Source organism: Rattus norvegicus, chromosome 16 (genome assembly GCF_036323735.1).
Source record: "Rattus norvegicus strain BN/NHsdMcwi chromosome 16, GRCr8, whole genome shotgun sequence".
NCBI classification, from domain to species: domain Eukaryota; kingdom Metazoa; phylum Chordata; class Mammalia; order Rodentia; family Muridae; genus Rattus; species Rattus norvegicus.
Genome location: NC_086034.1, coordinates 6,513,593 through 6,530,635, shown reverse-complemented (window position 1 = coordinate 6,530,635; position 17,043 = coordinate 6,513,593). Strand labels below are relative to the sequence as shown.

General features: G+C 50.4%; 2 protein-coding genes across 10 annotated transcripts in view; both read left to right on the top strand.

Moving 5' to 3' along the window:
* Positions 1-1,890: 1,890 nt before the first annotated feature.
* On the top strand, positions 1,891-2,716 carry Rps24l3 (ribosomal protein S24 like 3). Its single transcript, XM_008771057.4, has one exon. The coding sequence runs from the start codon at positions 1,991-1,993 to the stop codon at positions 2,390-2,392; it is 402 nt and encodes a 133-aa protein (XP_008769279.2). The 5' UTR covers positions 1,891-1,990; the 3' UTR covers positions 2,393-2,716.
* Positions 2,717-7,090: 4,374 nt separating this feature from the next.
* Dnah1 (dynein, axonemal, heavy chain 1) overlaps positions 7,091-17,043 on the top strand; it is a 61,127-nt gene continuing 51,174 nt past the window's right edge. For 6 of the 9 annotated variants that reach the window (XR_005494532.2, XM_063275052.1, XM_017599982.3 and 3 more), the window contains exons 1-6: positions 7,091-7,223; positions 11,005-11,326; positions 12,382-12,454; positions 14,096-14,270; positions 14,557-14,713; positions 15,595-15,727. Coding sequence is in view for 8 of the 9 variants with exons in the window: in XM_063275052.1 (XP_063131122.1) it covers positions 11,039-11,326; positions 12,382-12,454; positions 14,096-14,270; positions 14,557-14,713; positions 15,595-15,727 (826 nt within the window). In the remaining variant the exon portion in view is untranslated. Of the gene's footprint in view, positions 7,224-11,004; positions 11,327-12,381; positions 12,455-14,095; positions 14,271-14,556; positions 14,714-15,594; positions 15,728-17,043 lie in introns of those variants that run through there. The other 3 variants (XM_017599983.3, NM_001033655.2, XM_039094185.2) reach the window with 3 other exon arrangements.

Below are 17,043 nucleotides of genomic sequence, written 5' to 3'. Positions count from 1 at the left end.
TTTACTTTTCTCCTTTTCCCCCATTTCAACAGCCAAGCATTCTTTTTCTGAATTTAAGACGGAATTTAAGCATCTAGAATCTCAGGACTTTAAGGAATCTAGAAGATTATTCAAAATACCCACTAGTACTTCAGCTTGTGGGTCTCATCTTGCCCAAGTGCGGTGGTATCCGGAGTTCCAACACACTAAAGTAGCTTATGTAGAAATGAGATTGTATTTAAGATCCTTGAGCCCAGGGCTGCAACTGTCATCACCCCTGGCACGCTATTGCCTAATAAAAAATGGGCGTGCGCATGTAGTGATGCCCATGGAGGAGGGTGAGGGCAGTATCAGCCACAAACGGAATGGCATTAGTAACAGTGCGAGACGGAGCTGGAAGACGGATGGTTTGAATAGTATTCAGGGTTGTTTGTTTTTTAAGTCACAAAAAAAAATTGGAGTTCATCACAAATTTCACAAGATAGAACTAATATTCCTGTCACAGAATATCAAAATTATCTCAAAATATCATATTGAAATCAGAAATTCAAGAAAGTTCTGCCTAAAAATGTTGATGTTTTGACTAGTTGGAGGATTTGACTTCCGCATGCCTGGAGAAAGGTATGAGTTTGGGGCTGGGGAGATGGCCCAGCTAATGAGGTGAATTGTGGTGGCTGGATAAGGAAATGGCCTAGAAACACACAGTGAGCGAAAGACTGAGTGCAGTACTCCCATAACAGAAGACCTCTGATGTCTGACCAAGGACTGTTTGCAGAAATATGTGCACACTAGAGTGACTTTAAAACGTGACTTTGATAAAATAAAATAAAATAAAAACATTTTTTGATTTAATTTTTTTTTCTTTTCTTTTTTTCGGAGCTGGGGACCGAACCCAGGGCCTTGCGCTTGCTAGGCAAGCGCTCTACCACTGAGCTAAATCCCCAACCCCTTGATTTAATTTTTTAGTTATTCACTTTACATCTGGTTCACTCCCCCTTCCAGTCACCCCCTCCCCCAATCCTTTCCTCATTCCCCCCTCCCCTTCTCCTCTGAGTGGGTGGGGGCACTCTGCCCCCTCCCCTCCCCCACCTCCCCCTCCTCCTCTTCCTCCTCATCCCACTCCTTCCCCCACCCTGGCACTTCAAGTCTCTGTGAGGCTAGGTGAATCCTCTCCCACTGAGGCCAGACAAGGCAGCCCAGCTAGAAGAACGCATCCCACATAAAGGTAACAGCTTTTGGGACAGCCCTGGCTCCAGTGGTTTGGGACCCACATGAAGACCAAGCTGCACATCTGTTTCATATGTGGCGGGAGGCCTAGGTCCAGCCCGTGTATGTTCTTTGGTTGGTGTCTCAGTCTCTGAGAGCCCCAAGGTTTCGGGTTAGTTGACTCTGCTGGTCTTCCTATGGAGTTCCTATCCCCTTCGGAGCTCACAATCCTTCCCCTGTTCTTCTACAAGAGTCCCAAAGCAAGCATCACCAACAGAATACAGGAGACGGAAGACAGACTGGCAGGCCTAGAAGACACACCTGAATACATTTTAACAAATCCAGTTAGTTATGTCAATGATCTCGGAAATCTCCCATGAGCCTTCACTTTCAGCATAAATGCAGGTAGGTTTTATCTTACCTTGGACACCCCTGTTGTATGGTCACATATAAGAGCATCTTCTCTGTCTGTGCTTCTGTGTTTTGACTAACAAAAAAAATTGTGGAAATAAGCATTTGCCATCTGTTCCTCAGAATCTACTTTATGAGGAGAATGTGTTGTGTTTTTTATTTGATCCCAATGGCAGTGGGTTTAAAACTATTTGTCTGATTAATGAATACATGCTTGGGACAAATTAACAATCCTCCTTAGAAGCAGACGTCCAACAGACATAGAGTAACATGTAAATTGTTGAAATACTTGTATTCTGCTTTTTAAAAATACCCACTCAGTGCGAGTTAATATGATTGGTCTGCAGTGAGCAGTCCTCTTTCCCTCCTCTACAGCTCCAGCACCGTAACCATCATGAATGACGCGGTAACCATCCGGACCAGGAAGTTCATGACAAACCGTCTGCTTCAGAGGAAACAGATGGTCACCGATGTCCTTCATCCCGGGAAGGCCACAAGACCAAAGACGGAAATTCGGGAAAAGCTGGCCAAGATGTACAAAACCACACCAGATGTCATCTTTGTATTTGGATTCAGAACCCACTTCGGTGGTGGCAAGACAACTGGCTTTGGCATGATCTATGACTCTTTGGGTTATGCAAAGAAGAATGAGCCTAAACACAGGCTTGCAGGACATGGCCTTTATGAGAAGAAAAAGACCTCCCACAAACAGCGAAAGGAATGCAAGAACAGAATGAAGACGGTCAGGAGGACTGCAAAGGCCAATGTTGGTGCTGGCAAAAAGCCAAAGGAGTAGCTCTGTGGTGACTTGATGTTCTGTTGTGATATGCAAATTTCTGAGGGTAAAATAAACTGAAAAGCTTCTGCGGAAAAAAAATACCCACTCATATTCTTTGTACCACATTCTCATATTTCAAATATCAGAAGGCTCTCACTCAGTTCCTTACGTGCTCATATTAAAGCCACCTCATCACTGCAAACCGCTGGGGCTTAGGAAGCCTGTTTGTGTGCAGCCTGGAGCCCTAGAGTGAGTGAGTGTGTGTGTGTGTGTGTGTGTGTGTGTGTGTGTGTGTGTGTGTTTGTGTGTGTGAATAAATGAATGGACAAAGACATCACTAGAGAGCAGCTTCACACATAATATGACTAAAGCTATTGCACTTTCCAAGGCATGGCCTGGTTTATACTTGTTACTGCTCAGGTTATGAAGAAGAAGACAAATGAGAGAGTGGATCAAGAGGAAAGGAGTGGGGTTGGGGATTTAGCTCAGTGGTAGAGCGTTTGCCTAGCAAGCGCAAGGCCCTGGGTTCGGTCCCCAGCTCCAAAAAAAATAAGAGGAAAAGAGTTTGCAGTGTATTCCTAGCATCCTCCATTTCCTGCGATCTTGAGTCAGGATTTTAAATGAAAACTTCTTGAACCCTTTTAGCCACATCTTCTATTGTGCTACACCTGCCTTTTCTAGCTGACTACGACTATCCCGAGTCCTGATTACTGATTTTTTTTCCCCAAGTAGAAAACTGAAGGCACACTGTTTGTGTCTCTGTATCAAACAGACCTTTCAGTTGGGTAGACTCGATGGCTGACTTTATAGAACTGTCTTTTTTTGTGGTAATGTAACCGACCTCTTTATTATAGTAGGACTTAAAAAAAAACATAATGAGGGCATAATAAGAATAAGTAATGCTGGTGATATACAAACACACATGTTTGCTACATTACCTCCATATCTTGTACTGTTGGACGCATGCATGCCTGTGTGTGGGTATATGACCTCACAGCAGGTGTCTGCAGAAGCCAGGAGAGGTCGTTGGGTCCCCTGGAGCTGGAGTAAACAAGCAATTGTAAGCCACTCGGTCTGAATGCTGGGACCTGACCTTGGGTCCTCTGCGAGATCAGTTCTCTGGCCCTTATGTTTGCTTCTTAATGATAGCCTAGCAATTTGTGAGCGGCTAAACATATATAAAGTTAGCTGTTCAATATTAATTTGTTTCTACTGTCTTCTGGGCTGAAGCGGCATCCCCCAGGTGTAGCAGTCACGGTTATGGAGCGAGAAGTTAGGGAGCATCTCCAGAATCCATCCTTGGGGCTTGGTACCTTCCCTCTGCCGTGAGTAGTGGGCACGCTCTGCTCATGCATTTCAAAGGTCACCCTCACTGTTTTGCTATCCCAGAATCCCAGTGGGCAAGTGGGAAAGGTCACCAGAACAGGGTTGATGCGGCGCAGAAGAGAGAGAGGTTCCTTTTGCTCCTGAAGCCCCACAACCACACTCTCTAAATCTTGACTGTTAATGTAGAATCCAGCCTGTCATAAAGACAGGAGAGAACACAGTCCGTCCTTTCTTCCCATCATACAGTGGGCCACGATGTTAGGTGGCAAAGAGCAGAAGAAAGTAAACAGGATGCTGAGCAGGGTCCCTTTGGAAATTTCAGGAAGCATTGCTTCTCTTTGCCCCCACCAACCAGGAAGAGAGGAAGTCGCACTTGGTGCCCACCCCGGAAGAATGGCAAAGAGGAGCTGGAAGGATTGCACAGAACTTGTGGGAATGGCCAGCCAATGACTGGCTCACACCATGAAAGGGAAGCCGTGCCCAACACTGCCTGAATGATCAGCGTCTTAGGGTTTTATTGCTGTGAAGAAACACCATGACCATGGCAACTCGTATTGTAAAGGGAAACACTGAATTGGGTCTGGCTTACAGTTTCAGAGGTTTAGTCCATTATCACCACAGCGGGAAGCATGGCGGCATCCAGGCAGATGTGGTGCTAGAGAAGGGGCCAAGAGTTCTATATCCTGATCTGCAGGCAGCAGGAGACTGTGTAGCACACTGGGAGTAGCCTGAGCATCTGAGACCTCAAAGCCCACCTCCACGGTGACACACTTACTTCAACAAGGCCACATCTCCTAATGCTGCCACTTCCTATCGGCCAAGCATTCAGACACATGAGTCTGTGGGGACCATACCTATTCAAACCACCACACTAGGAATGAAAGAGAGGGAGGGAGGGAGGGAGAGAGAGAGAGAGAGAGAGAGAGAGAGAGAGAGAGAGAGAGAGACCGTATAGCCGGAAGACTTAGGGTAGAACCAACTAGTCCTGTCATCATGAGAGAGGCTGCCTCTGGCAGCTGATGGGAGCCAATGCAGAGACCCACAAACATTAGGCAGAGAGAAAGCCCAGGTCAGAGGGTACCGTCGGGTCCTTCTCCCTGGAAACCCAGGGTAGAAGAACAGGAGGAAATGTGGGAGGTAGAGGGGTCAAAGACACTGGGAGAGCACATCCCACAGAATCACCTAAGCAGGGTTCATGGGGTCTCACAGAGACTGAAGTAGCAACAATGGAGTCTGCATGTGTCTGTGCTAGGCCCTTTCCTGTTGGCTTATGTTCTGGGGAGACTCCTGACAGTGAGAGTCAGGGTATCTCTGACTCTTTTGCCTACTTTTGAGACCCTTTTCCTCTTACTGGGTTGCTTTCCCAGCCTTGATGTGAGGGTTTGTGCCTGGTCTTGATTGTATCTTGTGCCAGCTTTGGCTGCTATCTCTTGGATGCCTGTTTGTTTGTTAGGTTGGTTTGGTTTGGTTTCTGGAGGGGGATGGATCTGGAGGTGAGGGCAGGTGGGAGAGAACTGGAAGAAATAGAGGGAGAGGAAACAGTGGCTGAGATGTATGAAAGAAAACTAAATAATGTTTTCAATGGCAGAATAGATCTGGAAGGGCTGTGATGAGCATCACGATCTAGTCCCCACCCTTCAGGACCATCCAGTCTAGAGCAGAGCTTCTCAGTCTGTGGATGGAGACCCTTTGGCAAGCCTCTGCCTCCAAATAATTACACCATGAATCATAGCAGTAGCAAAATTACAGTTACAGAGTAGCAACAAGAATAATCTTACAGTGGAACCATGAGGAACTGTGTTAAAGGGTCACAGCAGCGGGAAGGTTGAGAACCGCTGATCCAGCTATGCTAGGTGAGGAGTAGGGCCTCCGTGAGGCGATCCTCCTGAGATTGGTCCTTTCCCAACATTGTCTGCTCTCGTGTCTGAAAGCTATGGCCCCTGTGATAACCCCCACCCACTGAGATGCTTGGTCACTTTCTAAAATGAGTAGCCCCTCTCATCCTTGATGTCCTACCATGGGATGACGCTGCCATGGCAACCCACGTGGTTACTGCAATTATTTGGACAATTGTTCCAAGTCTGGGACATGCCAGCCCAAACCACAGGTGCCTGTAGACAGGTCTCCATGTACCCAGAGTGGGGTACACAGCCTAATTCCAGACCCATGGAGAGCATGGTCACCTTGTCCATCTCTGATACCCTCCACACTCCTGCCTTTGTCGAAAACAGACACTTAGCAATTACAGGAATGCCAACACGTAAAGCAAATAACGGTACGGTACAGACTCAGAAAAGATTGTACCAACATCCAGGACTGACGGGTGATGAGGGCGGGCCAGGAGGCAGTGCTCTGGAGAGATGCTCTGGAAAGAATGAGTAAGCCAGCACAAAGGCAGACAGACTTCTGTCCCAGGCAAAGCTTACCCTTCTCTCTGCTTTTAGATTCTTCCTAACCTGGCCTCTCTGGTCCTTCCTTGACGTTGTACAGCCCAGACTAGGATCGATTTAATTCTGCGCACTCAGTGTCCAGTGCAGATCTGGAAACCAGCCAGAATTATTAATACATTGAACAAAAGTCATATAATAAACAGCAGACCCTGCTACCTCCTCCTTCAACATTAATATGTCTCAGTGAACTCAGTTTCCCTACCGATGAAATGGGAATATTATGGGAAGGCTCTGGGCAAGGGCTCTCCAGCTGAGAAAGGGAGCTTTTTCTTTTCTTTTGGCTTGCAACCTACCTCTTCCCTTTACAGGATAGAAAGCAGAAGTGGGCATCAGTAACCTTCCAATCCCCCAGTTGATAACATTTAGCCATTCTTGCGTGATCTCTTCCTTTTCTTGGCATCTCTACTTGCGTGCATAGAATTTTTACGAACCACTTGAATGGAAACCTCACCAGACACTGGATGTTACTTTGAAATTCAGGCTACATTAAGACAAGGTCACGGGCTGAAGAGTAGGCTCAGAACTTGAGCTCTTGCTACTCTTGCAGAGGACTGGAGGAGTTTAGTTTCCGTCCCACACGGTGGCTCTTAACTGGCTGTAAATCCTGGACCAGGGGTGCTAGCGCCCTCTTCCGGCCTCTGTAGGCAATAGACACCACATGGTGCGCAGACATACATGCAGGCTTATGTGTGTTTTGTATGGATGTATAGATGTATGTATTGCTATGTATCCAAGGACACCTTGCCTCCACATGCTATGTGCCGGGACTCCAGGTCTGAGCCCCCACTCGTTCAAAGTTGTCACGCTGCCTTTGATTGCTTTGTCTCTTACTGTTAGAGGGCCCAAAAGGGGAACGCGGGCAATGCAGTCTGAATTTTAGAACTGACACCCATCTCCGGACCCGCCTCTGCCCAGAAGAACCGGTTGGACCTCTAGGGCGTGAGCGGTCCTGGGGAAGTTCGTAGCCGGAAGCTTCGGCCCGCGGTGCCGAATGGTCCCGCCCCCTCGCAACGGGCCCAGCGTCCTTCCCTAGAGACAGGAGGCATCGAAAACTTTGCTGTTTAGAGGAGTCGGTAGGTCCATGAGGCGGCGGGATGGTTCGGTTGGGGAAATTTTATTAAGGCGCAAAAGTAGTGGACACGGAGGAAGCACCCTTCCCCCAAGTTCGCCACCCTCCCTCCCAACCTCCCCGGACGAGAGTCCCCTACGAGCCTTGATGGGCTGAGGGAATAGGGTATAGGAGAAGGCACCTTAAGGGCCTCGCTGTTAAGTCCTAACTTAGAACAATGTGTGGAGTGTGGCTTCTACTCCTGTCCAGGGAGTGTGCGACTCAGTGCCCTCCTCCTACCAGAAACCCATTCTCTCTTTATCTGACCACAGAGTTGTTACAGGGATAGACTCCTTTCTTTCCCTTAGAAACCCCATTCAATTATTTGCTGGTTCATACATCCATCCAGCAAATGCATTCTGGGGATCTGCATTCCAAGCCAGTGACTTCCCCGTGGTAGGCACCCAATTTCCAGAGATCGATGTTACTTGAAAATTCCCGTGCAGCAGGCAAGGAAAAACAAAGTAGCAGATAATTTCAGGCTGTATTCAGTGGTGCGAGCCGTTGTGGCACAGAGCCAGTTTTCCTCAGGTGGATACGAGGATGTGAGAGAAGTGACCACCTATCATGCCGTTTGTCCAGCAGTCTCAGCCGAGGCAGAGACTTCCAAAATCCTTTAAAGTTCTCGTTCATTGCCAAATGAGAGCTTGCTTTGTACCCAGTTCAAAGAGATGCAAATCCAGGGTACTTTTTGAGTTAGCAGATGGGTAATTAAGAAGCCTTCTTGCTCAGTCCCTGCTTGGGCACACATCTCAGGGCTTCTCCATACACGGCCTTGGACCTAAGTTTCCTTGTTTGAAGTGTTGTTGGTGGTGGTAGTGATGGTGGTGGTGAAGAGGGGCTGTGGGGGGATGGGAAGGGGTGGTGGTGGTGGTGGCAGCAATAATGTCTGTTATGAGGGCCACATGCCTCTATGCTCCCCAACTCCCACATTCATTCAACCAAGTGGTTGAGCACGTGGCTACCTCTAGTTGGCTGTGAAACATTGGCCAGGTCATGGAACTTTCTGAGGGTTCATTTTCTCACCTCTGAGAAATGAGAATAATCTCAACTTCCACATGGGTTTAAAATAGGATTGTGTTATTAAATGAGTCTGTAAGCCCAATAACACTGTTCCTCGTTCTGGACCTGCTAGGACCAAACCTGCCATCTTACTAACTTGTTCCCTCACACACACAAAAGGTAGGGGGAGGGAAAACAGTCTCCAGGGTGACCAGCGCACAGGCCTGGCTGTGAGTCATGCCCTCTCTCTTGCTGCCCACACTCATTCCCCAACGAAGGCCCTGTCACCCATAGTAAGGCAGCAGAAGTTTGTCTTTCTGTTACAATTCCTGCACATGCTAGTCTGTATAGGTGCCCAACGTTGGGGCAGAACTGGAAGAGATTTGTGATGGTTTGGGAAATAGTGGAGAGCAGGGTTCTGAATCTACAGCCCACTTCCCCCACCTTCCCCCTTGGGCTGTGTTAATTTCTCCTACCGTTCATGTGTTTCTCCTACGATGACCTCCTCAGAGAGAAACAGCTTATAGAGCAGCGGCAATAAATCCACTCATCCAAACCCCTTTGCTCCTGGCACACTGTGAAGTTTCCTGGACAGTCTTGTGTGTGTGTGTGTGTGTGTGTGTGTGTGTGTGTGTGTGTGTGTGTGTGTGTATGTGTGTGTGTGTGTGTGTGTGTGTGTGTATGCGAGAGAGGGGGAGAGAGAGAGAGAGAGAGAGAGAGAGAGAGAGAGAGAGAGAGAGAGAGTCCCATGTCCCAGTAAAGCAGGCCAGGCATACTGAATGCATTGGCTGGAGAAACCAAGACTGAAACGCTTTTCTCTGGAGCTGGGACCCTGGCCTCTCCTAGCCCAGCTATCTGTATGCTGATTTTGTTCAAATCCTGTGGGTTTACAGGATGAGGAAGCTGGACCTCCAGGAGTCATCTTTTCTATTACATTGTCCTGAAAAGGGTAGTGAGTGTCACACAGACTTGGTATTATCTTTAGTATCCGCCCCAGAAGGCAGCTGACCACCAGGAATAGGTTCAGGTAGAGTTTCCCGCAGGGAGGCCAGTCAGGTCTGCCTATTTGGAGGACAGTGAGCCTTTACGCAGGGTATATGGGCTTCTACCAGAGCCCCACCTGCCTCTCTCTGTCCTTACGGCTTCCAATTCACTGTCCTGTATTTAGAAAGCATTCATCTGCTGCAGCCGGGCTCTGGGCTGCTGTGGTCCACATAGCTCTGCCCCACTCCCTGAGGTAGTGCACATGAGATACTCTGCCGTGTGGAAGGAGATGTACTCCAGGCCCACTGAGAATGGACGACACCCAAAACAGCCAGGACCGACACTGCAAGTGCCTGCTTGCTTTGTCACCGTGCGTAGAGCAGGTGACGGAATGAGACGAGGACTTGCCAGCTCAGTCCTCTGTTTCCTTTTGTTAATGTCTTCTTTTGTGCTGGAGAGATGGCCCGTCGGGTACAGTGTTTGCTGCACACTCGTGAGGACTTGAGTTCAGATCCCCAGCCCATGTAAAAGCCAGGGGTGATGACATGCACTTGTAAACCCAGCACTTGGGGATGTCAAAGACAGGTGGATTCTGGGAGCTCACTGACCCAGTACCCTCAATGAAGCGGTGACCTCTAGGTGCCATGAGATACCTTGTCTAAAAACAGTAATAATGTGTCCTGCAAATATCTCAGCGGGGAAAGAAAGACACTTGTCACAGACTCTGAATTCTATTCCTGGGACTCGCATATTGGATAGAACTGCTCCCAAAAGTTGTCCTCTGACTTCCACACATAGGCTGGGGCACAGTCACACACACACACACACACACACACACACACAAACACACACACACACACACACACACACACTCTGTGAATGTACAAAAAATATGGAGAAGTCTAGAGGAATATAACTGAAGCACACCCTGGCACGCGTGGACAATTATTGAGATGACTGTAGACTTCCTTTTTACTTCTGTGCCACCCATAAATGACACCTCTTCTTCCCCACACATTTATCTGACTTACCGTAACATTCTCCTGCTTAAAGGATTTCCTTCCCCTGATGATAATAATGTTTGGGGGCAGTTTTGGAAGGACCTGCAAACCCCTCTCCTCGTGGTGGTGTATGTGCACGGGGCCCAGTGCCAACTGCTTCTCCCTATTGAAAACAGGAGGGTGTACGTCCCTGGGGCTGAGCTGACTCTCTGAAACAGGGTCAATGGATGCCACTTTGTTGGAGGATGTGCGGGTGGTCATATTTGGACTACTATTGGCAAAATCATGGAGTCCTCTGATGCCTGGTGTATGGGAGAGACGGAACGGGCAAGCACAGGTGTGGGTGGATACGACAGCCTGAGTCCACATGGAGAAGAAGGAAGTCCAGCAGGTCTGGGCTAGGGCACTGGACCTGCTTCTGACTCCATGAAAGCCTTTCACTGAGTAGGCGAGCTCTGGGTCTGCCCCTTTATCTCCCCCAGCAGGGAAGCCGGGGCTTGCTGGCTCAATGGAAGGGAAGGAGTGGGAAGGTCAGGAGGCATGAGTTAGAAGCATCTACAGGGTTTCCTTCCCTCAACCCTTGGCTCTCCAGGAAAGCCGTTGTCACCTGTGGGACCCCTGGCATTGTCTATCCTCTTGTGTTACCCAGTGGACTTGGACTTGAGGTGGAGAGCCGGCCTGACCCATCTGTGAATCGTGGTGTTACCTGAGCTGACACAGAGGCTGTCAGAGTGTAAACGACACTGAATCTTTTCCTAGGAGCTCTGGCTCGGACAAGTCTCTGAAGAACGGCATGGAGGAGTGTGATAAAGAAGAAGCGAGCACTAGCTCTCAGGGCCCAGGATACTGTCCAGCGAACGTTCCTGAAAATCATGACCTGGAGAAGATGTTAAAAGAATCAAGCCGTAATCCAGAAAAGACTTCCCCAAATCCCGAACTCAAGACCCCACCTTTACCCCTCTCAGACTTAGGGCAGCCCAGGAAGTCGCCTTTGGCAGGCACCGATAAGAAGTACCCCATCATGAAGCAGCGTGGATTCTATTCCGACATCCTCAGCCCTGGAACCTTAGACCAGCTTGGGGTGAGTATGGCAGCTCTCCATTGCCAGCCTCGATCCCTCCATGCAGGTTCCGGTCAGCCATCTCTTTGTCCCGCTCGGTGTCAGCTTATCGGTTCACTTCCCAGCTGTTATCTATCCATCTGTCCATCCGTCCATCCACCTACCCACCTACCCCGCCATCCCATTCCTCAGTCCATTATTCTTCAGTCCCTCGCTAAGCCCTTCCTATGGGCCAGACCCAGGACCGAGCACTGGAGACGTAAGCAAAGCTAAGACATCCACATGCCTGTGGCGACGGCCTTCGGAAGTCCCGCAGCACCTGCCTGGTTAGGAAAGGGGGCATGGATGAGATCTAAAGGTTAGGGGCGGGGCTGGGGATTTAGCTCAGTGGTAGAGCGCTTACCTAGGAAGCGCAAGGCCCTGGGTTCGGTCCCCAGCTCCGAAAAAAAGAACCAAAAAAAAAAAAAAAGGTTAGGGGTGCATTGCTGGTCAGACGGGGGCTGAAGCACACATCAAAGCAGGGGGAGATGTGTGCTGCTGGGACCCCGAGAGGGCCTGGCCCATGTGAAGAAGTGGACATAGAAAGGGAACAGAGAGATCAAGGGATGATGCTGGGGCCTGGGGGAAGATGGGAAGGAAGGAACTAGAAGAGAATTCCCAGTTCCCTGTAGGTTCCAAGTAGCATTGGGAATATTTTAGTCAGGGGAAAGCCTGGAGAAGCAGCACAGACGCACTAGTACCCAGCTCACCAGTAGTACTAGAGTGGCCTTTGGGAAAGGAAATACACCCAGAGACAACTGACTTTGCGTCCCTGCCTCATGGCTTGGCCATTGGACATATGCTGAAGGGTTCTCTGGAAGGAAAGAGGCTAAGTTGAACTCAAATGGGGCAGGTGTCCCAGGTGGCCTCAGTCAGACATCCCCCATGGCCTCTGAACAATGTGTCTGAGCTCACCCCCATAATCCTGGGGGGTGCTCTCTGGTGGGCTGTTGGGAAACACCCAGCCTTGGAGTCACCCCTTGGTCCTGACTGTGTGGAGTATCTGTACACATTCAGGGTTCTGGGCTTTGTTTCAGGATGTGTGCTGTGGGCCCTACCTGTCCCAGAATTTGATTCGTCAAGCCGACCTCGACAAGTTCACCCCAAAAGGTCAGTGCCACGAGCATTGGGCAGGTAGTGGTAATGGGTATTCAGACTACCTCAGGTCTCATGGAAATAGCCTCTTCTCAGCAGAAAGCTTCAGTTTCCTTGAGGGTGAAATTGTGTTGGTGAATTATGAGCTCTGCAAAGGCCCAGTTCTGAGGAGTGCTTTGTCATGACCCTCAGCAGAAGTGTGTGAGGGCCTGACCCTAGCCTCGGGCTCCTGAGGGCCACAGTTCTCTCTACTGGGCTGGGCTCAGTAGGGTTGGCGTTTTCTTCTCTCTCAGAACACAGGCTGTAGGGAAGCCAAGGTCATACCTGAGCCATGCCTGAAACAGTCCGGAATAGGTAGGTGCCTGAGAGATCTTTCCAAAAGAACAGACTATCCGTGGGCTTCATAGTATGTCTCGGAGCATGCCTAAGGGCAGGCCTGTGGCAGAGGGAAGATGGCCTTGGCAGAGTCTAGGAGCTAAGAAGGAACCTGGCTTTATTGTTTTCCTTCTCCAACAGACAGTACAGGGGTCCATCAGGTCCAGATGTCCTGTGGTCTCAGATGTCCATCCCATGTCCATCTGAAGAAAGGCCTGGGTCCTTCCTGACACTGTTCAAAATATCCCTGTCAACCCCCCGAGTCTGTGAACCCTGAAAATAGCACAGAAAACATCACAAACATGTGTATGGCTGTGCGAGGGTCTAGCTTTTTCTCCACAATCTCACAAACACCTCGGATTCAGGTGAAGGGCCATGGGTCTCAGCCCATGGAAGATGTGGCGGATGTTCCTATCACCCATATCCGGGGTGGGCCATGGCTAAGGCCAGTGGCTCAACAGCCTACCTGAAAAAGGAAGAACATCCAGACGGGCCCCAGGGTGGTGCCAGTCGGAGGCCTCGGCAGGCACTGACACCCAAGGCCTCTGAAGAACCCCAGACACTAGCCCGGGGTTCTGTGGGATTCCAAAGGACACCCCCAAAGTTACCTCATGCAGTCTGACTACTGCTTTACTGCAGAGAGAGGAGGTGGGGTACTAGGGTCCCACAGAACATAGGGGAGAGTCGTAGCCCGTGGAATTGTACAGCACATTCCACACCCCCTTTCTTTCCCTATATGGCCTTGCTTTACCTGGTACTTTGCTCGAGCACCTTATGTTATAGGATACCCCTGTCCTGGCCAGCTGGGATGGTAGGTCAACCTATCTAAGACCCTCTTCCCACTGACTCCCCCTCCCAGAATCAAGAATGGACACTATGTCTGGCATTGTCTAAATAGGGATGGCAACCATCCAGTGGCATAAGGGTCCCAGGGCGACCACTCACTCCTGCAGAATCCAGGATGCCTCGCTCCTGGAAGCAAGCCCAAAGAACATGTGGGATTCAGACACCAACGAGTAGCACACCATGTGTGTCTGGGGTTAAGTAACTAGGAAGGGATCCCACTTTATCTTCCTTTCCAGCTGAGCCCCTCACTGATGTTGTATGCAGCTGGAGCACTGGCCCTGCTATCAGAATAATTGGTAGCTTGAGCAGGAATGAGCAAACGTGCCAGCCTTGGTTTCTCCTGACCATGCCAAGCCACAGGCAGAACTACCTGGTTCCTATCTGAGGATGTGCCATATGGGATCCCCCAGCTACTGACCTTTCATCTTCCCATAGCTGAATCGTTCGTCATTCCTGAGGACTTTCAGGAGCGTGTAGAGCAGCAGAGCATCGGGACTACCACGCGGCTGCTCACCCAGACTGACTTCCCTCTACAGTCCTATGAGCCCAAGGTGCAGGTCCCATTCCAGGTGCTGCCCGGACGTTGCCCTCGGAAGATTGAGATTGAGAGGTATGCTGGTACCCAAGGAGGTAGCATCTACCAGGCCTGAGGGGCGGGGCACTGCAGACCATGACTCGGCAAGCCCCACAGCAGGGCCTGTGAAAAAGTTCAAGCAACCCTCCTTTAATAGGAACACGTGGGTTCCCTCCCCGTGGAATTGGGAAGGTAGCAATTACGTCAATGAAGTGGTTCTCGCAGGGCAATACAGAAGTGGCACTTGGGGTCCTGGGTCTTTGCTGACATCCCTGAAGCTCCTCCATGAGCTTTCATCCCTAACCCTCCCTGCTCTGGCTAGGAGGAAACAGCAGTATCTACGCCTGGACATTGAGCAGCTGCTGGCCAATGAGGGCATTGACTCTAACAAGCTCATGCCCAGACACCCAGACCTGCAGCAACCACAAACCATCGAGCAGGGCCGTGACCCACTCTTTCCCATTTATCTCCCACTGAAGGTGAGCCACACCGCCATGACCTGCTGACACACAGCAGTCCGGGACCCCCCAGCTGAGGTGTCTCAGCCCAACGGGGACCCCTGACTCGAGTCACAGGCACTCGTGTGTCACACAGCAATCATCAGAACCCACTCCTCACGTTTCAGGCAACCTGGGTTGAAGCGGGAGTGGTCCCCAACCCAATAGGTTACCGATTCCCTACTTCTTCCCTGGACAGCCTCTGTGCCTGCCCCCTACCCCAGCCCTGGCCACGGCATCCGTGAGCAGCCAGGTTGAAATGTGGAATGGTATACAGACCCCTGACTGGAGTCCTCCTGAGGGTGGCAGCTTGTGAAATGGGGTAGGTGGGGGGGTAGGAGGGATTTGTTACCAGGTCCTCAAGGTACAAGAGAAGAAACTGAGTCTGGAGAGGAGAGGGGGAATATAGACAGGCCTTGGCTCTTGCTGTCTTCTCCTCCTGTCCTCTGTGTCCTGTGTACCTCTTGCCTGGAGTCCCCTGGGAAGCAGAGCTGAATCCAGATGAGTATTACTCTACTAAGGTTGCCTGCTGGCAGCACCGAGTCTTCTCTGGAAATCCCAGAGCTGCCTGTCCCCTTGGGTCTGAGCTCAGTGCTTCCCCACAGTAGTCAGGAGAGCCCACATCCTCCCCTGAGACCCCAAACATCCTCAGACTGAGCCTTGAGTGGCTTGTCCAGACGTGGATCCAGAGCAATGACCCCTTCACACATCGTGGGTCAATGGAAGCCGCAGGGTCTCAGAGACCAATCTAGGACAGCCTGTGTCTGCCTGACGTAGGGAGGCTGCAGAGGCTCCTGGCATGCTTAGTGTTGCTTGGCCACTAGAGGAACTGTTTGACTGGACAGTTGCCTGTTTTCTCCAAGGTGTTTGATAATGAAGAGTTTGACTGCCGGACTCCCACAGAGTGGCTCAACATGGGCTTGGAGCCAGACGCACAATACAGGAAGCCCGTCCCCGGAAAAGCCCTTCTTCCCACAGACGACGCCCTGGGGCACGGTGAGCAGGACCATCCTGAAGTAGCAGAACTATCTTGTCCCAGCAACCCCTGGCCAAGACCTTTAGACTCCCTTGGGATCTGGTAGCCAGGAGAGCTGAAGAATCTGTTGAAATCTGCTGTGATGTAGTCCAAGATCTGGCCACACCGAGGCAAAGAGTGCAAACAGCAAAGACAGCACTGACAGGAGGGCTGGGAAGAGAGCAGCTAGGTGCTGCCAGGGAGCAAACACACTGGGAGGTTAGAGAGATGGCTTATGGGTAAGAACTCTTGCTGCTCAAGCATGAGGACCTGAGTTCAGATCCCTAACACCATGTGAAAGCCAAGTGAGGTGGGCACATCTATGACCACAGTACTAGGGGTGTGGCTAGAGACAGGCAGTCACAGGGGCTTGCTAGACGCCAGCCTAACCCCCCCACCCCCCCAAAACAAATCAGTGAGTCCTAGGTTCAGAGAGATAGTGAGATACTTGGTATCAAGGGAACAGCACAAAGCAGTAGAGGAAGATACCTGGTGTCCCTCTTTGGCATCCACGAGCATGTACACAGGTGTGTTTATCTTCCTACATACAGTACACATGCACATACACACGCAGACACATACAGCATATACATACATGCACACACACACAGAGAGAGAGAGAGAGAGAGAGAGAGAGAGAGAGAGAGAGAGAGAGAGAGCGAGCAGACACAAGAAAACCCTGTACTGGCAGTAATGGGAACATACTGAAGAGGTTTAAGGGCACAATTACAGACCCTGCATACACTGCTGCTCCTGCTCTCATGAGTTCTCAGCTCTTTCTCCCGCGTGATCTTTCACGGCGGCTCAGATGAGCATAAATACATGCTCATCATGTACAGATGAGCAATACCACATGCAATCATCGAATGGCGTTCAAACACATCTCCGCCACTCACACTCACGTACCGCTTCCACAGCCACACATCCGCGACCACACATACCCACGGGCTACCACCCAGACCAGCGTGTCTCATCCTTGCCCACAGCTGTTTAGAGAGTGCCCATGGTTCCTCCGTGGCCCCCCAGTCTGCCCTGATGGCTACAGAGGTTCTCTCCATTGCCTTCTGTCAGGAACAGTGACAGGGCACACGGCCTGCACGACTCAGTCCTGTTCAGCCTTCCTAGGAAGAGTCCCAAGGATGTTGGTAATGGAAGAGCGGAAGACTATGCAGGATTGGAGGCCACTCTGGTCCATGTTTTGGGGTGGGGGGGGCCACACTGTGGCGTGAGTAGACCCGCTTACTCAGTCACCGGTGGAAGGCAGGACTGTAGGAGCATGGACAGGCTTTAAAACTCT